The sequence below is a fragment of the Podarcis tiliguerta genome (assembly GCF_965153285.1).
Source record: "Podarcis tiliguerta genome assembly, chromosome: 10".
Classification (NCBI taxonomy): domain Eukaryota; kingdom Metazoa; phylum Chordata; class Lepidosauria; order Squamata; family Lacertidae; genus Podarcis; species Podarcis tiliguerta.
This window is the reverse complement of record NC_139543.1, coordinates 65,504,244-65,528,529: the sequence shown is the minus strand read 5'-3', so window position 1 is coordinate 65,528,529 and position 24,286 is coordinate 65,504,244. Positions and strand designations below refer to the sequence as shown.

Below are 24,286 nucleotides of genomic sequence, written 5' to 3'. Positions count from 1 at the left end.
GAGCCTGGAAACGGACAAGAAACCAATGCATTCTTTCCAAACAGGTGTGAAATGATCCCACCTCCTGGGTCTCCTATTAGCAGTTTAGCAGCTGCTTTCCAAACTAATTGGAGCTTCCATACAGTCTTCAAAGGCAGCCCCATGTAGAGCGCATTGCAGCAATCCATCCTGGAAGTAACTAGAGGAGGGACAGCTGAGGCTTGACTTTGAAGCTCTTCATTCTGCAGAGTTCAAAGACACTTCCAAAAAGCAAATGTCACCAAGGCAGGCGGGTGGCCGAAGGCCGCAGGTATCCAGGTGGCCTGCTTGGTCAAAAGGAGTTTTGAAAGGGCAGTGAGTTCATCCTCTGCACAATTCATCAAAGCCTTTCTTCTGAAGTGGCAACAGCAGCCCTACTCACCTGCAGGCTCCTGTTTCAGGGTGAGCTGCTTTGTGGGCAGCAGGTTCGAATAAAATAACAGAATCATCTGCAAGGCAGTTTAAGTTCAGCCCTGCTCCCTGAATTTCCTCCATTTCAACTCATAAATGCATGCAACATTGAGGAAGATGGAAGGCTTGCTTTGTTAAACAACTATCTGACTTTTAGAAGACACCTGAAGGCAGCCCTGTCTAGGGAAGTTTTTAATGTTGTTGCATTATTATTATTATTATTATTATTATTATTATTATTATTATTATTATGTCAGGAGCCACTCAGAATGGCTGGGGAAACCCAGTCACATGGGCAGGATATAATAATAATAATAATAATAATAATAATAATAATAATAAATCAGATCACATAGGGGCTCATTCACACTTTTGCTTGACCTGGATTATTATTATTAATTAGATGTATACACCATCATAAGAGTTCAGAGCTGAAACAAGTCGCATAAAATACAGGGTGAAAACAAGACAGAATAAAATACAGGGTTGAAGCTAGTGAATGATTAAAACAAAAAAGCAAGACACATTTTAAAGACTGTAGAATATTAATCAGCCAAAGACCCATTTGAAGAGGAAGAGTATTCCACAAACTGGGAGCCACTGCAGAAAAGGCCCCGTTCTCACATTGCTACCCTCTGGACCTAACGTGGAGGAGGCACAGATGATGGACATAGAGGCTGATGAATTATCCCAGGTCCAAGGACTTTTCATGACATTCTGTGGCTGTGTCTTACCTGCTGAGCCAATGTCGGCTAAGCAGCAATATCTCTCTGGGTGCTGCTGCCGCTTCGCCGTGAGTTGTGGGGAGGGCTCTTTCCCCTGCAAGCCCACTTTACTAGGCCAGGGGGCGGGGCCCACATTCACCATCGCCACAACTGTAAGGACACTGGTGCTGCAGCAGCAAATGTTTAAAATGTTTTTATATATTTTAAAAGGGTTTTTAGTTTTTTACTTTGTTGTACCACCATAAACGGTGGTTTTTATCTATGTATTTTTATTTTGTTTTGTGTTATTTTGGGGTGGGGTGGGATGGTTGTTGAGTGGGGTGGGGATTGGTTTTGTTTTAGTGTAACTGTTTTGCTTGTTTGCTTGCTTTTATATTTTGTAAATCGAGAAGAGTATGAGGCTTGGGATTCCTACTGTGGAGGGGCGAGGGAGGTATGGCGGTGGGGGCAGATGTTATAGGCGAAGGGGATCGAGATACGGATATGCTCGTACCCCTTCCAATCTGCGCCCCATCCCGAGAGACGAGGGTAGGGTGAACAAGGATTACTCACCTCCGTCACTGGTGTTGTGCAATGCCAGGTCTATAGGCAACAAAACCGCCACCCTGCGAGATTTCTTCATCTCGCAGGGGGTCGACCTGGCTTGTGTGACGGAGACCTGGGTGCGCGAAGGGGATACTGTTACCTTACGAGAGATGGCGCCCCTGGGTTTCTCCGTCCTCCACCAGTCACGGACTGTGGGCCGGGGGGGAGGGGTGGCATTATTAATCCGGGAAAATTGTTCTTTCAGGGCTCTACCATCGCCATCGATCCCCGGCATTGAATGTGTTGGCCTAGTGTGGGGCTCCGAGGTGAGCTTGGCTGTCTGGCTGGTGTACCGGCCACCTAGCGCACCAGCAGCCACCCTGTCAGGCCTGCTGGAGGCTGTGGCCGGCTGGGCCTTGGAGTTTCCTAACCTATTGGTATTGGGGGACTTCAACATCCATGCCGATGCCACTGCCTCCTCACAGGCTCTGGACCTGGTGTCTTCCATGGCGACACTAGGGCTCTCCCAGTTTGTTTCGGGCCCCACACATCAAGCAGGCCACACGCTGGATTTGATCTTTGGGGCCGGTATAGATGTGATCATGTTGCCTTCGATGAAGGTGCCATGGTCTGATCACTATGCTCTGAAAGCCAGGATTGACGTTCCACCCCCACCCTGCTTAGGTGGCGAGCTGATTTGGGCTCGCCCGCAGAGGCTGATGGACCCTGATAGATTCCGCCAAGCCTTGCGGGACCTTGCTCCCCCTGGCGACTCATTGACTGAGCTTGTTGAGGGCTGGAATACCCAGCTCCTGGCAGCCATCAATGAGATCGCACCTAAGCGCCCTCTGCGACCCCGCAGAAACCGGGCTCCCTGGTTTACCGAGGAGCTCCGGAAAATGAAGCGGGACCTCAGACGGCTAGAGCGAGTATGGCGGGGTGCCCGTGACGGAGCTTCAAGAACATCTTATAGGGTTTTTATGAAAACCTATGAGATGGCAGTGAAGGCCGCTAAGAAGTCCTACTTCTCGGCCTCCATTGCATCCGCTAGCTCTCGCCCGGCGCAATTATTTAGTATAATTCGGTCTTTAACATCCCTTGAAGGACAGCCAAATTTAAATAACAATTTGACACACAGCTGTGAGGCATTTGCGAGCTTCTTTGCGGAGAAGGTCCTGTTGCTCCGCCATGACCTCCCTGCCAATTTGGATACAATAAAGGAACTGGAGGCCCCTCGACTGTCCTCGAGTCCAGTATTGGACCACTTTGACCGGATATCCCCAGCCGATGTGGACAGACTCCTCCGAGCTGGAAAGCCCACTACTTGTCCTCTCGACCCGTGCCCGTCCTGGCTGATTAGAGCGTGTCCAGACGAGGTGCCGGCCCCCCTGGGGGATATCATCAATTTGTCCCTTGGCACCGGGACATTCCCAGGGGAACTGAAGGAGGCAGTGGTGCGCCCGCTCTTAAAGAAAACATCATTAGATCCCTTAGATCTATCCAATTACCGCCCGGTTTCGAATCTTCCATTCCTGGGTAAGGTGATTGAGAGAGCGGTTGCTGAACAGCTTGGTAGGTTTCTGGATGAAACATCGGCTCTGGATCCATTCCAGTCCGGCTTCCGCGCTGGTCATGGGACCGAGACGGCTCTGGTCGCCCTAACAGATGATCTCCACAGGCAGCTGGATCAAGGCGGGTCGGGGCTGCTGATTCTTCTAGACCTGTCAGCAGCCTTCGACATGGTCGATCACGAACTCCTGGACCACCGCCTTGCCGACGTGGGGATCCAGGGCACAGTCCTTCAATGGCTGCGCTCGTTTCTCTCCGGTCGGGGACAGAGGGTGGCGCTTGGGGGGGAATTGTCATCCCGCCACTCCTTGGTGTGTGGAGTGCCCCAGGGTGCGATACTCTCCCCGATGCTTTTTAACATCTTTATGCGCCCCCTCGCCCAGCTTGTCCGGAGTTTTGGGCTGGGCTGCCATCAGTATGCCGATGACACCCAACTCTACCTGTTGATGGATGGCCATCCTGACTCGGCCCCAGACACACTGATCAGATGCTTGGAAGCTGTGGCTGGATGGTTACGTGGGAGCCGGTTGAAGTTAAATCCTTCGAAGACAGAGGTCCTCTGGCTGGGACGGGACGATATGGGATTGAGGGGGCAACTCCCATCTCCAGCGGGGGTGCAATTAGTGCCAGCACCGTCCGTTAAGAGTTTGGGTGTAATCTTCGACACCTCCCTCTCCATGGAGGCGCAGATTGCAGCTATAACAAAGGCGGCATTTTTTCATCTCCGCCAAGCTAAGCAGTTGGCTCCTTACCTCTCTCGCCCTGACCTAGCCACTGTGATCCATGCGACGGTCACCTCCAGACTGGATTATTGTAACTCGCTCTACGTGGGGCTGCCCTTGAGACTGACCCAGAAACTCCAGAGGGTGCAGAATGCCGCAGCGAGACTCCTTACAGGGTCTTCACTGCGAGTTCACATTCATCCGGTGCTATACCAGCTGCACTGGCTCCCAGTGGAGTACAGGATCAGGTTTAAGGTGCTGGTTTTAACCTTTAAAGCCCTATACGGCCTAGGACCCTCGTACCTACGGGACCGCCTCTCCTGGTATGCCCCACAGAGAAACCTACGCTCGTCAAATAAAAACACCCTGAAGGTCCCAGGCCTCAGAGAGGTTAGGCTGGCCTCAACTAGAGCCAGGGCTTTCTCGGCTGCGGCTCCAATCTGGTGGAACGCTCTGTCACAAGAGACTAGGGCCCTGCGGGACCTGACATCTTTCCGCAGAGCCTGCAAGACAGAGTTGTTCCACCAGGCCTTTGGTCAGGTCCCAGCCTGACCCCCTCCTCTGGCAACCTACACAGAATTTTGCTCAACGGTTGCCATTAATTTGACTTTAATTAATTTTTATAATGGAATGTTTTTAGAATGTTTGATTATTTGATTGTTTGATTATTTAATTGTTGTTAGCCGCCCTGAGCCCGGCTTCGGCTGGGGAGGGCGGGATATAAATAAAATTTATTATTATTATTATTATTATGGGTTTTCCAGACATCTCATAAGATCCTATTAATTGCCTTGAGACTTATGTGGATTGCAGTGTATTTAATTAACGGGCGGTAATATTGGCGGAGAAGGAGCCATTTCTTTTGAGGGTGTTCGTTTAAGCAATTTCAGCCTCTCCATCAAAGCAACATGATTCTATAAAGCTTCTTAGTTTGCTGGCTCTTTCCCCAACAAGACATTATGGGATGTGTGTGTGTGTATTAAGTTCCCTGACCTTTCTGTGCAAGACTAAATGCTTTTCTGCATTAAGAGGGATTATTTTTAGCTTGCTGGCACTCTTGGATCTCAAGATTATTCTTTGGGTGTTGTTGTTTTTTTAAAGGACTACAATAGCACCTTTTTTCTTTCCTTTTAAAAGGTACTTTTCTTTGCTTAGCGCCACTGTTTTGAACAAAGGCCTATTTTACACAGTTCTGAAATTGGAGTGCCTTACAAAATAAGGTAGATTCTTGATGATTTCCATTCATATTGAGGAGTTCTGGAATGGCCAAGTCCTAAATCGTTCCTTAAAATCGCGTGACACTTAAATACTGCTGCATGCTAAAAACAGGGAGAACAAACTAGCCCAAATTAGGCACTTTAAAATACAAATTATTTATTCTGCTTTTTTTCTTTTTGAAAAGAAAGTCAAAATTCACTTGGGCGGGCTGCAAGTTGGGTGGGACAAAGGAAGGCCGACTAGAGAGAATTAGGGCCAGTGTCATAGCTAAGTGGCAGAACATCTGCTAGGCATGTAGAAGGCTGAGGGTTCAAGCCCTAGGCAGGGCTTGCAATGACTCCCTGTCTGAAATCCAGGAGAGCTGCCAGTCAGTGCAGACAATACTGAGACAATAGGAAAGCTGCCAGTCAGTGCAGACAATACTGAGACATAGGAAAGACAATTTCCTATGTTCCCATGCTTAATCCCTTCCTTTTACTGTAGTTGTTCCCCCCCTCAAAAAGGAAAAAAAAGGGGGGGAATCTAGCCTGAGGAAGCTGCTTTACCTCTTCTTATTTTATTGAAAGATTAAAAAATACATAATTACAAGTGTACAGAGTAAGATAAGACAAAAAGAAGAAGAGAAGAAAAGAAATAGTACCCAGGCATGCAGAAAACTTTGGGGGAAAAGATGGGACAATTGAATCTTTCTCCCTGTGGGTAAAAAAAGCAGCTGACGGAGGGCAATTTTGGAGCTGGGAAATGAACAGGAGGGAAAGGATGAAGTAGTCTCTTTCTGCTCTTTCTCTGACCCAACTGAAGGCTGCTCTGTTGTCACCAACCTGCGACAGGGCCTTTTCTGTGGTGGCTCCCCATTTGTGGAACGCCCACCCCGGTGAGGTACACCTGTCTTCCTCGTTACTGACTTTGAGGAGGCATCTAAAATCATTCCTGTTTGATGGCTGAAAGACACTGCTCCTGGCATCTCTCAGATTCTGGCAACTCCGAGACAATTTTGTAAAACTGTTGTTAGAATATTTGAAAATACTGTATTTTTCGCCCTATAGGACGCACTTTTCCCCCTCCAAAAATGAAGGGGAAATGTTTGTGCATCCTATGGGGCAAATGCAGGCTTTTGCTGAAGCCTGGAGAGCGAGAGGAGTCGGTGCGCACCGACCCCTCTCGCTCTCCAGGCTTCAGGAGAGCCCCACCGCCAGCCCCACAAACTGGGGGGGAGAAGCCTGACTTGGTTAGAAGGCTGGCGGGGGGAGAAGCCTGCTCCTCCCCATCGCCAGCCCCGCAAACTCGGGGGACAGCGGGAGAGGCGCAGCGCGCCTTTCCCGCTGTCCTCCGAATTGGTTAGAAGGCTGGCGGAGGGCTTCCCCCTCCTCCAGCCCCGCAAGCTCCCAGAGCGAGGCCAAAGCTGCACGCAGCTTCGGCATTGCTCTGGGTCCCGTTCTGGGGGCTGGGGAAGGGGGAAGCTCGGGCTTCCCCCGCCCCAGCCCCGCGCCTGGGGGGGAATTTTTCCCCCCTTTATTTCCCCCCCCCAAAAAAAATCTAGGCACGTCCTATGGGCCGGTGCGTCCTATAGGGCGAAAAATACGGTAATCATGGCTGCGTTTGCTGTTCCTGGACTCCTTTGGGAGGAAGAGCAGGATATAAATTGAATGAATGAATGAATGAATGGGCAACATAACAATTAATGGGAATATAACAACAGCTAGGCTAGCTCAGTTGGTAGAGCATGAGATGTGGGTTCGAGTCCCACAGTGGGCATTTTTAAAAACAGCAACAACAACAACAACAACTCTGCATTGCAGGGAGTTGGACTAGAGGAACCTCGTCATCCCTTCCAACTTAGAATTCCATGATTCTATATGAATCTTGTTTTGAAAATAAAACCATGACAGACAAGAACATATAAAATACCGACTGCATCAGGCCTCCCTCCCTCATCTGAGACAGCCATTCCAGCAGTGGGAGAGCTGGGAAGCAGAACTCACTCCACCACTTCCCTCCTGCCCCTGAACTGTGCCAGTCGGCCATTGTAGGAACACCAACCCTTTAGAAATTGGTGCCTGAGTTTTGATTTTCCTCTGCCCTCCTTGTTCCTTTCCCCTTGTGTGTCGTGCTTCTCTAGACTGTAACCTTGCAAGCAGGTGCTGTCTTGTTTTGACTACTGTATATGTAAGCCGCTCTGGAATGCTTTTAGGCTGGAGAGCAGGGTATACAAATGTTATCAATCGATCAACAATCAATCAATCAATCAATCAATCAATGTTAATGTGTGATTTGAAACTCACTCTGGATAGACTCAGGCTGCATCTCCCCTAGTAGGGCTGGCCCAAGACATTTTGGCGCCTGAGGCGAACCACAAAATGGCACCCCCTTCCTCACCAGGGAAGAAGGGTGAATGAAGATCAAGAACAATATTTGTGGGTGGCCCACAAATATCTACATTGGGATCTGCTGTCCCTGTGGATCCTGCCGCCTGAGGCTGTCACCTCCCCTTGCCTCACAGGTTGGCCGGCCCTGACCATTGGCCATTGTTTAGCCTGGACACCGAGGTCCAGATCTGAAGGTCTTCTGGCGGTTCCCTCACTGTGAGAAGTGAAGGTAAAGGCACAGGGCCTTCTCGGTAGTGGCACCCACCCTGTGGAACACCCTCCTGTCAGATGTCAAGCAGATAAACAGCCATATGACTTTTAGAAGACATCTGAAGGCAGCCCTGTACAGGGAATGTTTTTAAGGTTTGACATTTCACTGTGTCTTCAATATTTTGCTAGAAGCCTCGCAGAGTGGCTAGGGAAACCCAGTCAGATGGGCGGCATATAAAAATAAAATAAAATGTTGTTGTTGTTATTAAGCGCATGCATGCTCAAACGTAAGAATAAAGCACTTACCCGACTCCACTGCTTCCTTGACTATCACTGCGCAATACGGATCGATCACATCTCCCTGGGAAGGGAGATAGGGACCGCTGTCATAGTTGGACAATCCAATACGGAGAAAAGGAGACATGTCGGTCTCTGCGAGGAGAAGAAGGCAGATGTTTATTGGAGAGGCTCTCGCAACTGCCTTGGCTGTTATAGTTTTAGCGTCTGTGGCAAGCCCGGGAATTTAACAGAGAAGTCGCTTATCCATTCCGGACAGCATTTCCCCTCTCCGTCCCGCAACCAGCTGAGTTAGCAAAAGTTTCCCTGGCACATGGAGCGGCTATGCTGTCGGCTCCTCTGTATCGCTGGAGGCTGCTGTGGTCACCAAGGCAATGGTCGGGAATGACATCTGATTGACTTTGCTGGGTGAAAAGCAGCAGGCAGCTGCAGGAGGGCTTGAAATTGGATATTGGATGCTGGAGGGGGGGGGGGCGAGGGGGAAGCGTTTGCTCAGTGAACCCTGCACAAGTCAATGCCAGGCACAAGCTGCCCCCGAAAAGGAACCAGGAGCAAAGCAGTTTGCAAAATGGCACTGCAAGGGGATGGCTGGAAGCTGGCATGGTTAAATAAGATGCTGTCTTATTTAAATTTGATGTGTTAAATTTGATATTTATACAGTGGCGGGTGGCTCTGTGGTCTAAACCACAAAGCCTAGGGCTTGCCGATTGGAAGGTCGGCAGTTCGAATCCCCGCGACGGGGTGAGCTCCCGTTGCTCAGTCCCTGCTCCTGCCAACCTAGCAGTTTGAAAGCACGAAGTTCAAGTAGATAAATAGGTACTGCTCCGGCGGGAAGGTAAACGGCATTTCTGTGTGCTGCTCTGGTTTCACCAGAAGCAGCTTAGTCATGCTGGCCACATGACCCGGAAGCTGTCTGCAAACAAACGCCGGCTCCCTCAGCCAGTAAAGCGAGATGAGCGCCGCAACCTGAGAGTCGTTCGCGACTGGACTTAACGGTCAGGGGTCCCTTTACCTTTACCTTTTACCTTGGTTCTCAAGTGCCTTGGTACTCAAACAACTTGAAACCCAAACACTGCAAACCCAAAAAGTGTTCCGGTTTGTGAACGTTTTTTGGAAGCTGAACGTGCTCTGTTTTGAGTGTTATGCTTCCGTTTTGAGTGTTACACTGAGGTCTGTCTGGTTTTGCTATTTATTTTGCGTTTTTCTTTTTGCAGCTCTTTTGTTTTGTTTTTTTGTGACTGTGTGGAACCCAGTTCAGCTACTGAATGATTGCTTGTGTGACTGCAGCACATTGTTTCTTGCTTTCATTTCGTTAGATAGTAAAATACATGTTAAATTACTGTTTTAGTGGTTGTTTTTAAAAGTCTGGAATGGATTAATCCGTTTTGCATTGCTTTCTATGGGAAAGTGAGCCTTGGTTTTGGAATGATTTGGTTTTGGAACGGACTTCTGGAACAGATTACCGTATTTTTTGCTCCATAAGACACACTTTTTTCTTCCAAAAAAGTAAGGGGAAATATCTGTGCGTCTTATGGAGCGAATGTGTGGTCCCTGGAGTTGAATTGCCCAGGGGCAAAAAGCAGGTCGTGCATTTTTTTTTTAGAAAGAGGGAAGTGGGTGTTGAAACAAAGCTGCTGAGCAGCTGATTGGCAAGCGATCAGGGAGGGATATAAGGGACGCTAGAGATAAAGAAGGCTGCCTGGGAGGGGGGAGGTAAAAGCCCATGGATCCTCAGGATTTTTGCATTGCGTCACCCCAAATTCACCATCAGATCACATAGCATGTCCATGGTTACAGCCTGCACCAAAAAAATCACGCACCCACTGTTGCGTGGGGCCGGGCCGCAATGGCGCAAAAACATGGCTACAAAGCACGGATCCACATGGATCGTCAGGATTTTTGCATTGGGCTACCCCAAACTCACCGTCAAATCACATGTCTGTGGCCACAGCATGAACCACAAAAATCATACATCCACTGTTTCGTTCAGAATATTTTTTTTTCTTGTTTTCCTCCTCTAAAAACTAGGTGCGTCTTATGGGCAGGTGCGTCTTATGCAGCGAAAAATACGGTAAGTTTGAGAACCAAGGTACCACTGTATACTGGATGGAAATGAAGTCAGCCAGTGAGTGGGACCTTGGATGGGTGAGCCTCACCGGAAGGGAAAACAAACACAGACCCTCCAAGCGTCCCTATTTTCCAGGGACAGTCCCGGATTTACAGAAGCCGTCACGGTTTCTGATCTGATCCCAGAATGTCTGCTGAGAAAGCCTTGTGACTGGCCGAAGATCACCCAGTGAGCTTCATGGTGGAACTGGGATTCGAACTCTGGTCTCCCAGGTCCTAGTCTGGCACTCTAACCTCCACGCCACCATGTCATGGAGGGGGATGGCATTCACAATCCTTGATGGAGTGGCAAAAGCAGCAGTGAGGAGACAATGGGGAGCCAGAGGCAGACCGGGAAGAACATTGGCAGCGTCATGCCAAAGGCCAACTCAATTTATTATTTTAATTATTGTGTTTCTATCCCACCTTTCTCTTCAAGGTGGCATACATGGTTCCCCCCTCCTCATTGAGTCCTCACAAGAAGAAGAAGAAGAGTTTGGATTTGATATCCCGCTTTATCACTACCCGAAGGAGTCTCAAAGCGGCTAGCATTCTCCTTTCCCTTCCTCCCCCACAACAAACACTCTGTGAGGTGAGTGGGGCTGAGAGACTTCAGAGAAGTGTGACTGGCCCAAGGTCACCCAGCAGCTGCATGCGGAAGAGCAGAGACGCGAACCCGGTTCACCAGATTACGAGCCATTTCAGGGCCACCATATATCTTTGGGGTAGGGGCCAGGTAGAGGCCGGGTCCCCCAATGTCCACAAATTGTGAAGGGGAAATGTTGAGCTGACTGCAGCCCAACTCCAGTGGCCAGCTCCTTCCCTCCTCCTCCTGTATGGCTGCTGTGTTTGACTCTGCCTGCATCTCCTCCCAGTGTCCTGACGTCCCATGTGTGAGGTCCATGCGCAACGTTGGCTCTCCCAATCACCCTGGCAAGCTGGTGCCTCCGATCCCAGCAGTTGAAGAGGAGGTTAAGGGGTGATATGATAGCCAGGTTCAAATATATAAAAGGATGTCACATAGAGGAGGGAGAAAGGTTGCGGACACGGAGCAATGGATCCAAACTACAAGAAAGAAGATTCCACCTAAACATTAGGAAGAACCTCCTGACAGTAAGAGCTGTTCGACAGTGGAATTTGCTGCCAAGGAGTGTGGTGGAGTCTCCTTCTTTGGAGGTCTTTAAGCAGAGGCTTGACAACCATATGTCAGGAGTGCTCTGATGGTGTTTCCTGCTTGGCAGGGGGTTGGACTCGATGGCCCTTGTGGTCTCTTCCAACTCTTTGATTCTATGATTCCTCCACATTTAACATAGGGTGGTGTTTACTTTGTGAATTCTCTGCCTTGCTTATGTCTGCAAGGGAGCACAACATTGTCACAGGTGAAGTTCCTGTTGCCGAAAAACCTAACCACCGAGTGAGTGGGGTGGGGGTAATCATTTTGCAGTACTTCCTGCCCATATCTACGTGAGAATGAAAGGCTCTGAGACCACCAAGTCCACTTGATCCCAGCAAAGGGCAAGGAAAAAAAGACCATGTAAAGAGAAAATGGAATCTGGTCCCCATGAAATGAATCACCCTTCACACCAAAGGGTATGAATACAGTAGAGACACCATAGACACATAATTAAACAATGGTGGGTTGCATCCAGGCTCATTTAGTCCAGCCCCACTGAAATCAATGAGGCCTCAGCCATGTTTAACTTGGCCTGTTGATTTCAGTGGGACTCGAATTCAGCCAGCTTAGTTTGCTCCAGTGCAAATAAATTGCAATAAAGAATGATCAGGTTGTTACGAGTTTAACCTTGTCAGGGTTTTGCATAGAGTTTTGGCAGAATTGACAGAGCTAAAGAGGAAAACCTCCCCACCCCCAACCTATAAATGCACACCATCTACATACTAAAGAGTAGAAGATCTTTTAGCTTGAGATGTTATCAGGTTTTTTTTCCACTGGAACAAAACTGCAGCAGTGACAACCATAAAGACCTCCTTTCTTTGCACTGAACATGACTCCAAATTAAGCTCTTACATATATCTTCCTTAGGCTGCAATCCTTACCTGGGAGCAAGTCCCATTGTGCTTAATGGGGCTTATGGCTGAGTAGACCAGCATAGGATTGTACTGCGCAAGTCTTTTTTTACCAAGTTAAACTAGTGCAGCTGCACTGTGCCGCAGGGATGTTGCGTTTATTTTGCAGTGAATGAACAACTGAACCAAACGGGGGCCCATTCAGGTTTAATTCAGCATGAAAAAAATGCCTTGATAAATAGTGATAAATATAAATAGTGCCGGTTCCATTCTCCTGCTCATAGCAGTTTGTTGCTCATTCACAGCAAGCTCACCTTTCTCTAGTGAAAGCAACTGATCTTATTTTATTTTCCCAGAATGCCTAGGGCACTGCATGCTTTGGGACAAGAGCAAAAGGTAACCAACTGTGTGTGTGTGTGGAGGGGGTGTCATTTTCTTCCAGAATGTTCCAGAATGACACAGTAATGGGGGCAGCCTGGGAAATTGCCTGCCTGCAATTGCCTGCCTGCCAACCTGTCTATCATGCAAGCAAGTCGGGGGAAAGCCATCAAAAACAAACAAGGCTGCAATCCTAACCCCACTTAGAATCACAGAATTGTAGAACTGGAAGGGACTGTGAGGGTGATCTAGCCCCAACTTCCAGCAATGCAGGGATCCTGATCCACTGACCCATTGGGCTACTGGGAGGAGACTCTTGAGAGTCCCATGGACTGCAAGAAGATCAAACCTATCCATTCTGAAGGAAATCAGCCCTGAGTGCTCACTGGAAGGACAGATCCTGAAGCTGAGGCTCCAAGACTTTGGCCACCTCATGTGAAGAGAAGACGCCCTGGAAAAGACCCTGATGTTGGGAAAGATGGAGGGCACAAGGAGAAGGGGACGACAGAGGACGAGATGGTTGGACAGTGTTCTCAAAGCTACCAGCATGAGTTTGACCAAACTGCGGGAGGCAGTGGAAGACAGGAGTGCCTGGCGTGCTCTGGTCCAGGGGGTCATGAAGAGTCGGACACGACTAAACGACTAAACAGCAACAACTCCTTAGTAGGCAAGCTCATCCCAGTAGTGCTGCATGAGACTACAAATTTGTTCATAAAAAGTCTGCGTGAAAACTCATGCACATTTTCTTATGCAATTTTGCCTAGAATTCACTTATATTGCAAGCAATTTCCCTGGAACCCAATGCATTTCTGCGCATCATTATTTTCACCAATACCAACTGCCTTTTTGAACATACTTTTCACGAATAAGAACTTTTTTTTTGCATCCATTCTTTGGCTGGATAACTGCATTGCAAAATTCAGAGAAAGTGCGGCTTCAGAAGGAAAGCTGTGTTGCGATGCGCCTTGAGAAGAGTGAATTTTGCAGGTTTGCATTGGAAAGGTGAATCAAATGAACTTCTCCAATGGCTCGATTAAGTGCAGAAAGTCCTCATATTAGGGGAGTTGTGGAAAGGACGAGTTAAGATGCTGCACGTTTGCAAATAGACTACTGCAATGCGCTCTACGTGGGGCTACCTTTGAAGGTGACCCGGAAACTGCAATTAATCCAGAATGTGGCAGCTAGACTGGTGACTGGGACTGGCCGCCGGGACCACATAACACCGGTTCTGAGAGATCTGCATTGGCTCCCAGTACGTTTCCAAGCACAATTCAAAGTGTTGGTGTTGACCTTTAAAGCCCTAAATGGCCTCGGTCCTGTATACCTGTAGGAGGGTCTCCACCCCCATCTTTCTACCCAGACACTGAAATCCAGCGCCGAGGGCCTTCTGGCGGTTCCCTCATTGTGAGAAGTGAGGTTACAGGGAACCAGACAGAGGGCCTTCTCGGTAGTGGCGCCCGCCCTGTGGAACGCCCTCCCTTCAGATGTGAAGGAAATAAGTAGCTATCCTATTTTTAAAAGACATCTGAAGGCAGCCCTGTTCAGGGAAGTTTTTAATATTTAACGCTGTATTGTTTTTAATACTTGATTGGGAGCCACCCAGAGTGGCTGGGGAAACTCAGCCAGATGGGCGGGGTATAAATAAAGAATTATTATTATTATTATTATTATTATTATTATTATTATTATTACTTCTCTGCCTTCAAATTGTGCAACTTCTGCCAGCGCTTTCCACCTCTGGGTGAAACTGGTCTGGAAAACGAGCTGTCCATCTTTTAATTAAACACCCACACCAGCCACAGAGAGGACCAAAGGTATCTAATTGCACACTGGGCATCTAACATTACCTCTATTGTATTCTGCACTCCTTGCTTAGAGTCTACTGGAGAGCCAGTGACTAAACGATCAGATGTCATGGACTGGCTGGATGCAGAGGAATGGTGAGAGGTACCAGTTGGGGAATCCCAAGGGAACCCCCAGGGGAAGAAGGCTCAGAGCCAGGGGATTGGTGGTGGGATGGCGGTTCAAGGGAGAAGAGGGGGCAGATGGGGAGGAGGAGATGTTGGAAGCTGAAGAGGCAACGGGCTTTAGTGAGCAGGGAGAGGCTGGGGCAGAGAGCAGTCCAGAATCAGTGGCAGGAGAGGAAGGGGGCCAGGAGACAGGGATGAGACAGGTTGCTGAAGAAGCCAGGGCAGGGGTAGGCAACCTAAGGCCCATGGGCCATAAGCAGCCCACAGAGGTTGTTTAACTGGCCCCTGAGCCACCTCCGAACTGAGCTGCCCGCTCAGCGAGTCCCCATACACTGCCCTAAATCAGAGCAGCACAGTGTGGGGACTCGCTTCCACGGTGCCGGAGCGTCTGAGCATGCTCAGATGCCGAAAATCACGTTTGCACAGGCGCAGATGCTGGAAATTGCGGCCACATGGGCTCATGTGTGCACACGATCTGGCCCATGGAGGGAACCTACCACTTGCTGACCCCTAAGCCAGGGAGTCTCTCCCTCCTGCTGTGACCAACTTGCCTCGCCGCTAGTCTCCCAGAAAACATAGAGGAGTGAAGAGGGGAGAGCAACGAGGAAATAGATGAAGGAGCCTCAGATTGTTTGGGAGTATACAGCCTGCCGGTCAGTTTAATCCAGCGCCTGTGGCAGTTTATTTCCTGGGGTAAAATCCTAAAAAAAAGCTCAACATTTGGCTTCTGGTCAAGATGGCGGTGGGCTAAGCAGTCAGCCCCAGAGTGCCGCAGATTTTATTTGAATTCTAATTGTTTGGGAAGGACCCAGGGAGAGGAGGAATCTTAGGGAGCGGTGGGGGCATTCAGCCCCCCAAATTGCCTCATTTGGGGAGACCTAATGGGAAGAGTTGCCGTAATCACTAGGCCTGTGCTGTTTTGGTTTCTTTGAATAAAGAGTTAACTTCACCTACACTGGGTAGAGTCGTACCTCGGAAGTCGAACGGGATCCGTTTCAGAAGTCCGTTCGACTTCCGAAACATTCAGAAACCAAAACGTGGCTTCTGATTGGCTGCAGGAGCTTCCATCGGAAGCCATGTTGGACGTTCGGCTTCCAAAAGGATGTTTGAAAACCGTAACACTCCTTTCCGGTTTTCAATCATTTTGGAGCCGGAACATTTGACTTCCAAGGCGTTTGGGAGCTGAGATACGTCTGTATTTTCTCGCTGATCATGCCTGACTCCGGTTCCTGATATCAGGCTTCATTTTCCTGAAGTTTCATGGGAGCCATTTACAGGGTCATTTCCCCCATGAAGAGAGAGTCCTGGAAGCTTGTGGTGTCTCTGAACTAACTGCAGAGCTAGAAATATTAGTAGGTGCACATTTGGTGTGCGGGAGCAGGGCAGCAACAATTGGAGCCCGGTTAATTTGCTTTCATTCCAAAATGATTCATTTATTCAATCCCTTTATTAGCTGCCTAATAAAAACATTTTTCCAAGCAGCATACTGTATGAGGGAACGCAAAAAAAATTAAGCAACAATCAGCCACTAAAGCAATAAAGCCCATCCAACTGAAATTCAATATTAAAATAAACAGATGCAGGGAAGTATGAATGGGTAGGAATGAGAGTCTAATCAGGTCTCCCATTCATAATATTTGGGGTTGCAGCAGAGGTGGGTGCGTTATCTTATTATGGTTGTGGCAGCTTATAATTACATGGCTGGGTAGACCCACCTCAACAAAAAAGTTTTGGGCAGATGCCAAACACAATACTACAAAGGCAGCTGCCAGTTTTGTGTTTTAATATTTTGTTGGAAGCTGCCCACAGTGGCTGGGGCAACCCAGTCAGATGGGCGGCATATAAATAACAAAATTATTATTATTATTACAGTGGTACCTCGGGTTACAGACACTTCAGGTTACAGACTCCGCTAACCCAGAAATAGTACCTTGTTTTAAGAACTTTGCTTCAGGATGAGAACAGAAATCGTGCGGCGGCAGCGGGAGGCCCCATTAGCTAAAGTGGTACCTCAGGTTAAGAACAGTTTCAGGTTAAGAATGGACCTCCGAAACGAATTAAGTCCTTAACCTGAGGTAAAGGTAAAGGTAAAGGTACCCCTGCCCGTACGGGCCAGTCTTGACAGACTCTAGGGTTGTGCGCCCATCTCACTCAAGAGGCCGGGGGCCAGCGCTGTCCAAAGACACTTCCGGGTCACGTGGCCAGCGTGACAAAGCTGCATCTGGCGAGCCAGAGCCGCACACGGAAACGCCGTTTACCTTCCCGCTAGTAAGCGGTCCCTATTTATCTACTTGCACCCGAGAGTGCTTTCGAACTGCTAGGTTGGCAGACGCTGGGACCGAACAACGGGAGCGCACCCGCCACGGGGATTCGAACCGCCGACCTTTCGATCGGCAAGCCCTAGGTGCTGAGGCTTTAACCCACAGTGCCACCCGCGTCCCTTAACCTGAGGTACCACTGTATTAATTTCATCAATGGGCAGGGAGTTCCAAAGGGGAGGAGCCACCACACTGAAGGATTGATTCCGTGAGTGTGTGGAATGAACATAGACAACACTTAGAGCTCCAATGCATACAATTTGAATGTATAGTGGTACCTCAGGTTACAGACGCTTCAGGTTACAGACTCCGCTAACCCAGAAATAGTACCTCAGGTTAAGAACTTTGTTTCAGGATGAGAACAGAAATCGTGCTCCGGCGGCACCAGGAGGCCCCATTAGCTAAAGTGGTGCTTCAGGTTAAGAACAGTTTCAGGTTAAGAACTGACCTCCATAACGAATTAAGTTCTTAACCTGAGGTACCACTGTAAAGCCATTTCCCGTTCCTGGGGAGATGATGTTGCGGGCTAGGAGCAAGCCCTCCCCATGTGCATCCTTGCGCCATTGGATGGTCCTTGGCCACATCATCCCAAGGCCGTCCAATCCGGATGGTCCAGGGGCGTGGCATGGGCTATTTAAACTTCCTGCGGCCAAGGGCTTGCCCCTGTTTTCTCCCTGCTCAGTATTCCGTTAAAGCAACCTTTCTCAACCTGTGGGTCCCCAGATGTTGTTGAACTACACCTCCCATCACCCCTAGCTAGCAAGGCCAGAGCTGAGGGATGATGGGAGTTGTAGTCCAACAACATCTGGGGACCCTCAGGTTGAGAACTGCTGCGTTAAAGGAATCCAGGGAGCTTATCTCTGTCGGAAGCCCCAGACGGGGGGCTAGGGTCATGGCAAGACCCCTAGCGGTGACCCTGGGGTAGTTCCTAGTTGATGTGCATCAGCAGGGCTCCCCCTTCTGGTGGTTAACCCTTCCAAGACTCCTGCAGACGGGCAGGAGTCAGATATAGTCGTGTGGTTTCCAATGCCTAAGCCAATACCACTCACATTCTGTAACCAATGAAGTTGTGTCCTTTTTCACCCATTAACCTAAAATACTGTTTTGTGTCTCTTTATTTCACTTCGCAGGAGGGTTTGGGACCTTGCCACACAATGTCCCGATATCGTCTAGAATTAAGAAACAGCTGCCCTGGACACAGAATTGACCTGCGCCACCATGGACAGCTGTGAGTCCAAAATGACTCCCAAGCTGCGCACCTGGTCCTTCAGGGACACAGTTACCCCATTCAGGACCAGGGAATCCTCCACACCCACCCACCTCCTGTCCCCCCAAAGCAGTACTTCTGTCTTGTCAGGATTCAACCTCAATCTGTTAGCCGCCATCCATCCTCCAACTGCTCATCATGTCCCACCCCCCACCTAGCGCACGATGCCAGTGCTGGCATGCCGGCTGGGTAATGGGGAACTGGTCTCCTCACTTGGCTTTCTCCTCCCTGCGCAACATGGTGGGGAGAAGGCCATGGAGCAGGCCACAGGGTTTTGGGGGAGCCAGGCCCCCTCCTTGAATTTTTTTGGGGGTTGCAGACCCCTCAGCCTGCACCACTTGGGGTGCCTGCCCACTGAGCACGCCCAGGAAAAAACAAAGCACTGTGAGGCGAACAAAGGTATTAAACGTTCAGAGTTTTTTTTTTTGTCTGTAGGTTTCTCATTCAAACAGCTCCGTTTCCTGGAATGGCTGACTCTCCGCCTGTAAGTTTCCTGCTCCAACCACACACTGAGACTCTCTCAACTTTCTGCCACCTAACTGTCACACTTAATTTGAGGTGCTGGGAGCAAACACATCTCATGGGTCTTAAAGGAAGCAGTGCTCCTGTGCCAACACTGGCACCCCTCAGAATTAGGCCACCAGAATCAGAACGTTGGTGAATGAGGGAAGAGCCACAGAGCATCATCTTCACATGCATAATGTCACAGGTTCAGTCCCCGGCAGCTCCAGTTAGGGCTAGGAACAGCTTCTCTCCAAAACTCTGGAAAGCCACTGAGCTACAAGGACGCCAACGGCTTGACTCAGTATAAGGCAGGGTCCTAGTTTCTTGGACGCGGGTGGTGCTGTGGGTTAAACCACAGAGCCTAGGGCTTGCCGATCAGAAGGTTGGCGGTTCGAATCCCTGCGACGGGGTGAGCTCCCGTTGCTCGGTCCCTGCTCCTGCCAAGCTAGCAGTTCGAAAGCATGTCAAAGTGCAAGTAGATCAATAGGTACCACTCTGGCGGGAAGGTAAACGGCGTTTCTGTGCACTGCTCTGGCTCGCCAGAAGTGGCTTAGTCCTGCTGGCCACATGACCCGGAAGCTGTACGCCGGCTCCCTCGGCCAATAAAGCGAGATGAGCGCTGCAACCCCAGAGTCGGTCACGACTGGACCTAATGGTCGGGGGTCCCTTTACCTTATTTTCTATTTCCTCCCCAACAACTCATACCTACAAAACCTCACTTAGACATTTTTCAGTTTGTTTACTGGAAATGTTTACGGAGCTGTCTTTCCACTCGAAACCAAATGTTCAAGGGGGGTCATAGATCAATATTAAAATTGATAAAACAACAACAAGCATAAATCAACACGGTGAAAGAATAAAAGCAGCAGTCCCTGAAACATGGACAGACAAATCTGTCAGTTTTGCTTTCTCTCTGCTTCTCGTTCAAAACATCAGCAAGGCCACATTTCCAGATCAGTTTGCAGTAAAAAGAAGTCAACATGTAAATTCATCAGCATTTTCACGAGGATTTCCCCTAATGCATATAGTTTGCATGCAATTTCGTCCAACACACACATTTCTGCAAATCAATTTTCCCATATATGATGCTTTTCTGTGTGCTCTTTTTTTCATTAACATATGCATCTATACGCACACATTATCCTAATTCAGGGTATTCATAATGAAGTATACAGTTTCAACACGCTATGAATGGAAACTGTATATTTCATTATGAATCGCCCTATATATGCACTTGTCCACACAGTATTTGGCTGAAGATCCGAATTACAAAATTCAGAAAAGTGTGGCTTTCAAAGGAGGTTGTGTTTTACTTCAAATGGTATTTTGAATTAGGCAGCTTCACCTTTACATGTGAACCAAATCAAATTTATTCCCCACCCCTACCAGGAACACACCATGAGTTCAGAAGTCCTATATGGGCCTGTACTTGCAGATGCTTTTCCAAATAAAAAATTGCTTAGCAGGCAGCATTGAGCAAGGTGCAAAACGGATCTCTTTGAGGAAGGGCATCCCACCAATAAGAGCAAAAAGTCAACAAGTTTTGGTTTTTTTGCCACCAGTTGTATCTCTAGACGTCCTTTTGAGATGGTGACCTGGTCTCCAACTTTGCAAAGGCCAGTTTTTGATCTTGAAGGGCTGTCAAAAGATAGTCTATTCAAGGTCTGGGTTAAAGAGAAATAACCTCGAAGCAGCCCTCCCACACCTGAGAGCAGACTGAGCAGTCCATGGCTCAGCTGACTAATAATAATAATAATAATAAACCTCTCCATTCTGAAGGAAATCAGCCCTGAGTTCTCACTGGAAGGACAGATCGTGAAGCTGAGGCTCCAATACTTTGGCTACCTCATGAGAAAAGAAGACTCCCTGGAAAAGACCCTGATGTTGGGAAAGATGGAGAGGACAAGGAGAAGGAGACGACAGAGGATGACATGGTTGGACAGTGTTCTCGAAGCTACCAGCATGAGTTTGACCAAACTGCTGGAGGCAGTGGAAGACAGGAGTGCCTGGCGTGCTCTGGTCCATGGGGTCACGAAGAGTCGGACACGACTAAACGACTAAACAACAACAACAATTTATTATTTGTACCCCGCCCATCTGGCTGGGTTTCCCCAGACACTCTGGGCTGCTTCCAACAAAGATTAAAAATACATTAAAATGTCACACATTAAAAACTTCCCACAACAGCAGCACACTTCCTAATTGACTGCCATTGTTGCGTTTCCTTCTGGCATTTACACAACGGCAATTTCCCATGAGTTACACAAGCAGCGTTCTAACACAGACACAACAAATGACACCACCCTGACTTCCGCGTCCAGATTCCCCAACTTACACACTGAATACAGAAGGACCATCTACAGAGTTGTAACTAGAGATAGGGGAGAAACATGATTCAGTTTGTAGTTAAAGGTCACCTGGTTTAATCTGCACTGTTGGAAACAACGCATAAACCTAAACACAGCCGGATTTCGCAACGCAGTTCTTCAGTCAAGTGATGTGTGCAACGGTGCAAATATTGGGGAGAAAGTGTGGAATGCATATAGCTGTGAAAACTGCATGCAAAGTGCATTACGTGAAGGAAACCGCTTTGCCCGAAATCCATAAATTAGGCAAAAATCTCATCAGGGAAATGGGCATGTTAGGAGAAATCCACACTTAAATGCTGATGAATTCTCATGGGGGTAAAAAAAACAACAACTGCGACTTTAAAGAAGAATGGGAACTTTTTACAAAGTACATACTTAAAAAGACAACAAAATGAATTGGACTCCTTGGCAGGTTTCGAATCAACATACACAAATTTTGTGTTTGGCAACACGGTAGATAGATAATATAAGGATTGAAATAATTTTATCGTATGCAGAGAGTGACGTGTGTTGAGAAATCAGAGAGAGGAGCTGAAGGAAGTCTTGTGGGGGGGGGAGGAGGGGTTTGATGGGGAATGGGGAAAAAGGGGGGGAATAATGAATATGATATATTTTGATATACTGTTATGTGGGAATTGTTAATAAAAAAATTATTAAAAAACAGCAACAGCTGGCAAACTGGTGTGGAGATGTGGAGAGCTGAATTTGAGACTGGGAAAATGAGAAACAGATCTGAAATTGACCGATTTCCCCATGCCAGGTGTCACCTTAAGGCCCTGAGATTGCATATTCGACATAGCATTTCCAAATTCTTGCCATGTGATCTGCTCCTGTTTCTTTTCACAGAGTTCTGCTGTTGGCGCTTTCTTCCCATGGCACAGAGCCGACATTAGCCACCTGCCCGTCAAACTGCTGTTGAAAGGGCAGAGGTACCAGCCTAAAAGTTGGCAACCTGAGCCTCAAATAACTGTGCAGCGCTGGCAAGTTGCCGCTTCGGCTCTGGGCAAGAGAAGCACTTATAGAAAGAGGAAAGCCTTTGCCATTTGAGATCTGGCCTTGCAAGGCCTGGCAGACGAGGGCAGGCGCAGAATAAGCTTGCCAGTTTATAAAGGGGGCCACCACCCCATTCAGCCCAGACTTTCACTAAGGTTTGTAACCCGAAGAGGGAGGAAAAACAAAACACTTTTCCTGGTGTGGAGCTGAAACAACCCCTTGCTTTTCGCTGCTGTGAAAAGAGACAGCAGAAATGGATGTCCAAAAGTGACAAAATGCTGTCAAGGGGATGGTGGGGAGGAAGTGTGGGTTACAGCCGACCAAGTTATACTCCGAGTAGACCCAGTAAGATGAATGAACCTAAGTTAGTCACATCTAATAACATTCACAGAAGTGAGAGCTGGACCATAAAGAAGGCTGATCGCCGAAGAATTGATGCTTTTGAATTATGGTGCTGGAGGAGACTCTTGAGAGTCCCATGGACTGCAAGGAGATCAAACCGATCCATTCTGAAGGAAATCAGCCCTGAGTGCACACTGGAAGGACAGATCCTGAAGCTGAAGAGAAGACTCCCTGGAAGCTACCAACATGAGTTTGACCAAACTGCGGGAGGCAGTGGAAGACAGGAGTGCCTGGCGTTCTCTGGTCCAGGGGGGTCACGAAGAGTAGGACACGACTAAACAACAACAACGATAACATCCACAGGTCTACTCTGTGATTGATAGCTTGGTCGGTAGAGCGCGAGACTCTTAAGCGGAGGGTTGTGGGTTCGAGACCCCCGTTGGGCAAAATATTCCTTCATTGAAGAGGGTTGGACTAGATGACCCTCAGGGTCCCTTCCAACTTGACAATTCTATGATTCTACGAGCAAGACGAGGACTGTATACACCCTATTTCCCTCCTCTGACACACACACATATTCACTGCAAGCTTAGAGAGCTGTGTGACATTACAAAAGTTCCAGGGGGAGAATATTCAGCCTCTCCACGGCTCCCCATTCCCCCCCCCATACCTGATCTCCAAGTTGCGCCCTCCTTCCTTTTAACCCCGTCCTGCCTGCTTCAGCCAGTGCACTCTCAAGAAGTTCAGCTTGAGTTGTGGCTGCTGCTGTCTCCTCCTCCTTCTTCTCCTGCTGCTGCTACAGCTGCCGCTTTCAGTTACCCACACGGCCACCCACACAGCCGCCGCCACCTGACTGCTGCCGTCGCTGCCTGGGGCACAGAGATGGAATTCAAGATGCCGCAGGGAGCCTGGTGTGAGAGGACGCAGTACCAGCAAGCTGGGGGCTCCCCTAGGAAATTCTCCACATTTCCACATCCGTTTGCGGGGTGTGTGTGTGTGTGTGTGTAGAGACCTCATCCTGAAAACTCACCGTCATATGGGTGCAAATTTCTCCTAAGATTGACGCACCCTCGCATGCGATATTGCCAAATGCACAAGCATTTTCACAAAGGAATTCCCCCCTAATGCAACACATTTTCCTGGGTTATCTTCACCAATATGTGCCTTCAAATGCACACTGTCTTTTTGGACTGAAAAACTGCACCGAATATTCGGCGACGGGCGGATTTTGAAGGACGGCTGCATTTCGGCACGTCTACTGTTTTGAAAAGTGCAAACCAGGTAAAGGTAAAGGGACCCCTGACCATTAGGTCCAGTCATGGCCGACTCTGGAGTTGTGGCGCTCATCTCGCTTTATTGGCCGAGGGAGCCGGCGTGCAGCTTCCAGATCATGTGGCCAGCATGACTAAGCCGCTTCTGGCAAACCTGAGCAGTGCATGGAAACGCCGTTTACCTTCCCGCCGGAGCGGTACCTATTTATCTACTTGCACTTTGATGTGCTTTTGAACTGCTAGGTTGGCAGGAGCAGGGACTGAGCAACGGGAGCTCACCCTGTCATGGGGATTCGAACCGCCAACCTTCTGATCGGCAAGTGCTAGGCTCTGTGGTTTAACCCACAGCACCACCTGCATCCAAAGGCAAACCACATAGTTTTGCCTTTTAAATGCAACCTGGCTCAAATCTCTTCCTCTCCCTTGGGCTCCCCCTTCCAGCCTTTGCAGCCTTTTTGAAATAGGAGAAATGAGTTGGGTTCCTCTTCTGCAACTCCCCCCCTCCTCTGCCCCCCCCCCAAGTTACCATAATGCCATGCTTGGAAATACTTGAGTTTGTACATAAAGGCTGGAAATAGGAAGAGCTTTAAAAAAATTGGCTGAAGGTGGCCGAATTAGAAATTATTGCTCAAAGTGCGTTATCTATTTATTTATTTGAGTCAATTTATGAAGCTCTTCCAAT

The 24,286-nt window shown here is 48.6% G+C and overlaps 1 protein-coding gene and 1 long non-coding RNA gene across 3 annotated transcripts in view; both read right to left on the bottom strand.

Moving 5' to 3' along the window:
* LOC310659270 overlaps nt 1-19,257 on the bottom strand; it is a 223,758-nt gene extending 204,501 nt beyond the window's left edge. The window contains exon 1 of the long non-coding RNA XR_014502702.1: nt 19,121-19,257. This is a non-coding gene — a long non-coding RNA (uncharacterized lncRNA). The remainder of the gene's footprint in view (nt 1-19,120) is intronic.
* Nucleotides 1-23,186, bottom strand: part of PRKCQ (protein kinase C theta) — a 60,420-nt gene extending 37,234 nt beyond the window's left edge. For both annotated transcript variants that reach the window (XM_083402030.1, XM_083402031.1), the window contains exons 1-2: nt 23,004-23,186; nt 8,071-8,196 (exon numbers count right to left, since the gene is read on the bottom strand). In XM_083402030.1, the coding sequence (XP_083258156.1) occupies nt 8,071-8,188 (118 nt within the window). In that variant the 5' untranslated portion in view covers nt 8,189-8,196; nt 23,004-23,186. The remainder of the gene's footprint in view (nt 1-8,070; nt 8,197-23,003) is intronic.
* Between the last annotated feature and the right edge of the window lie 1,100 nt (nt 23,187-24,286).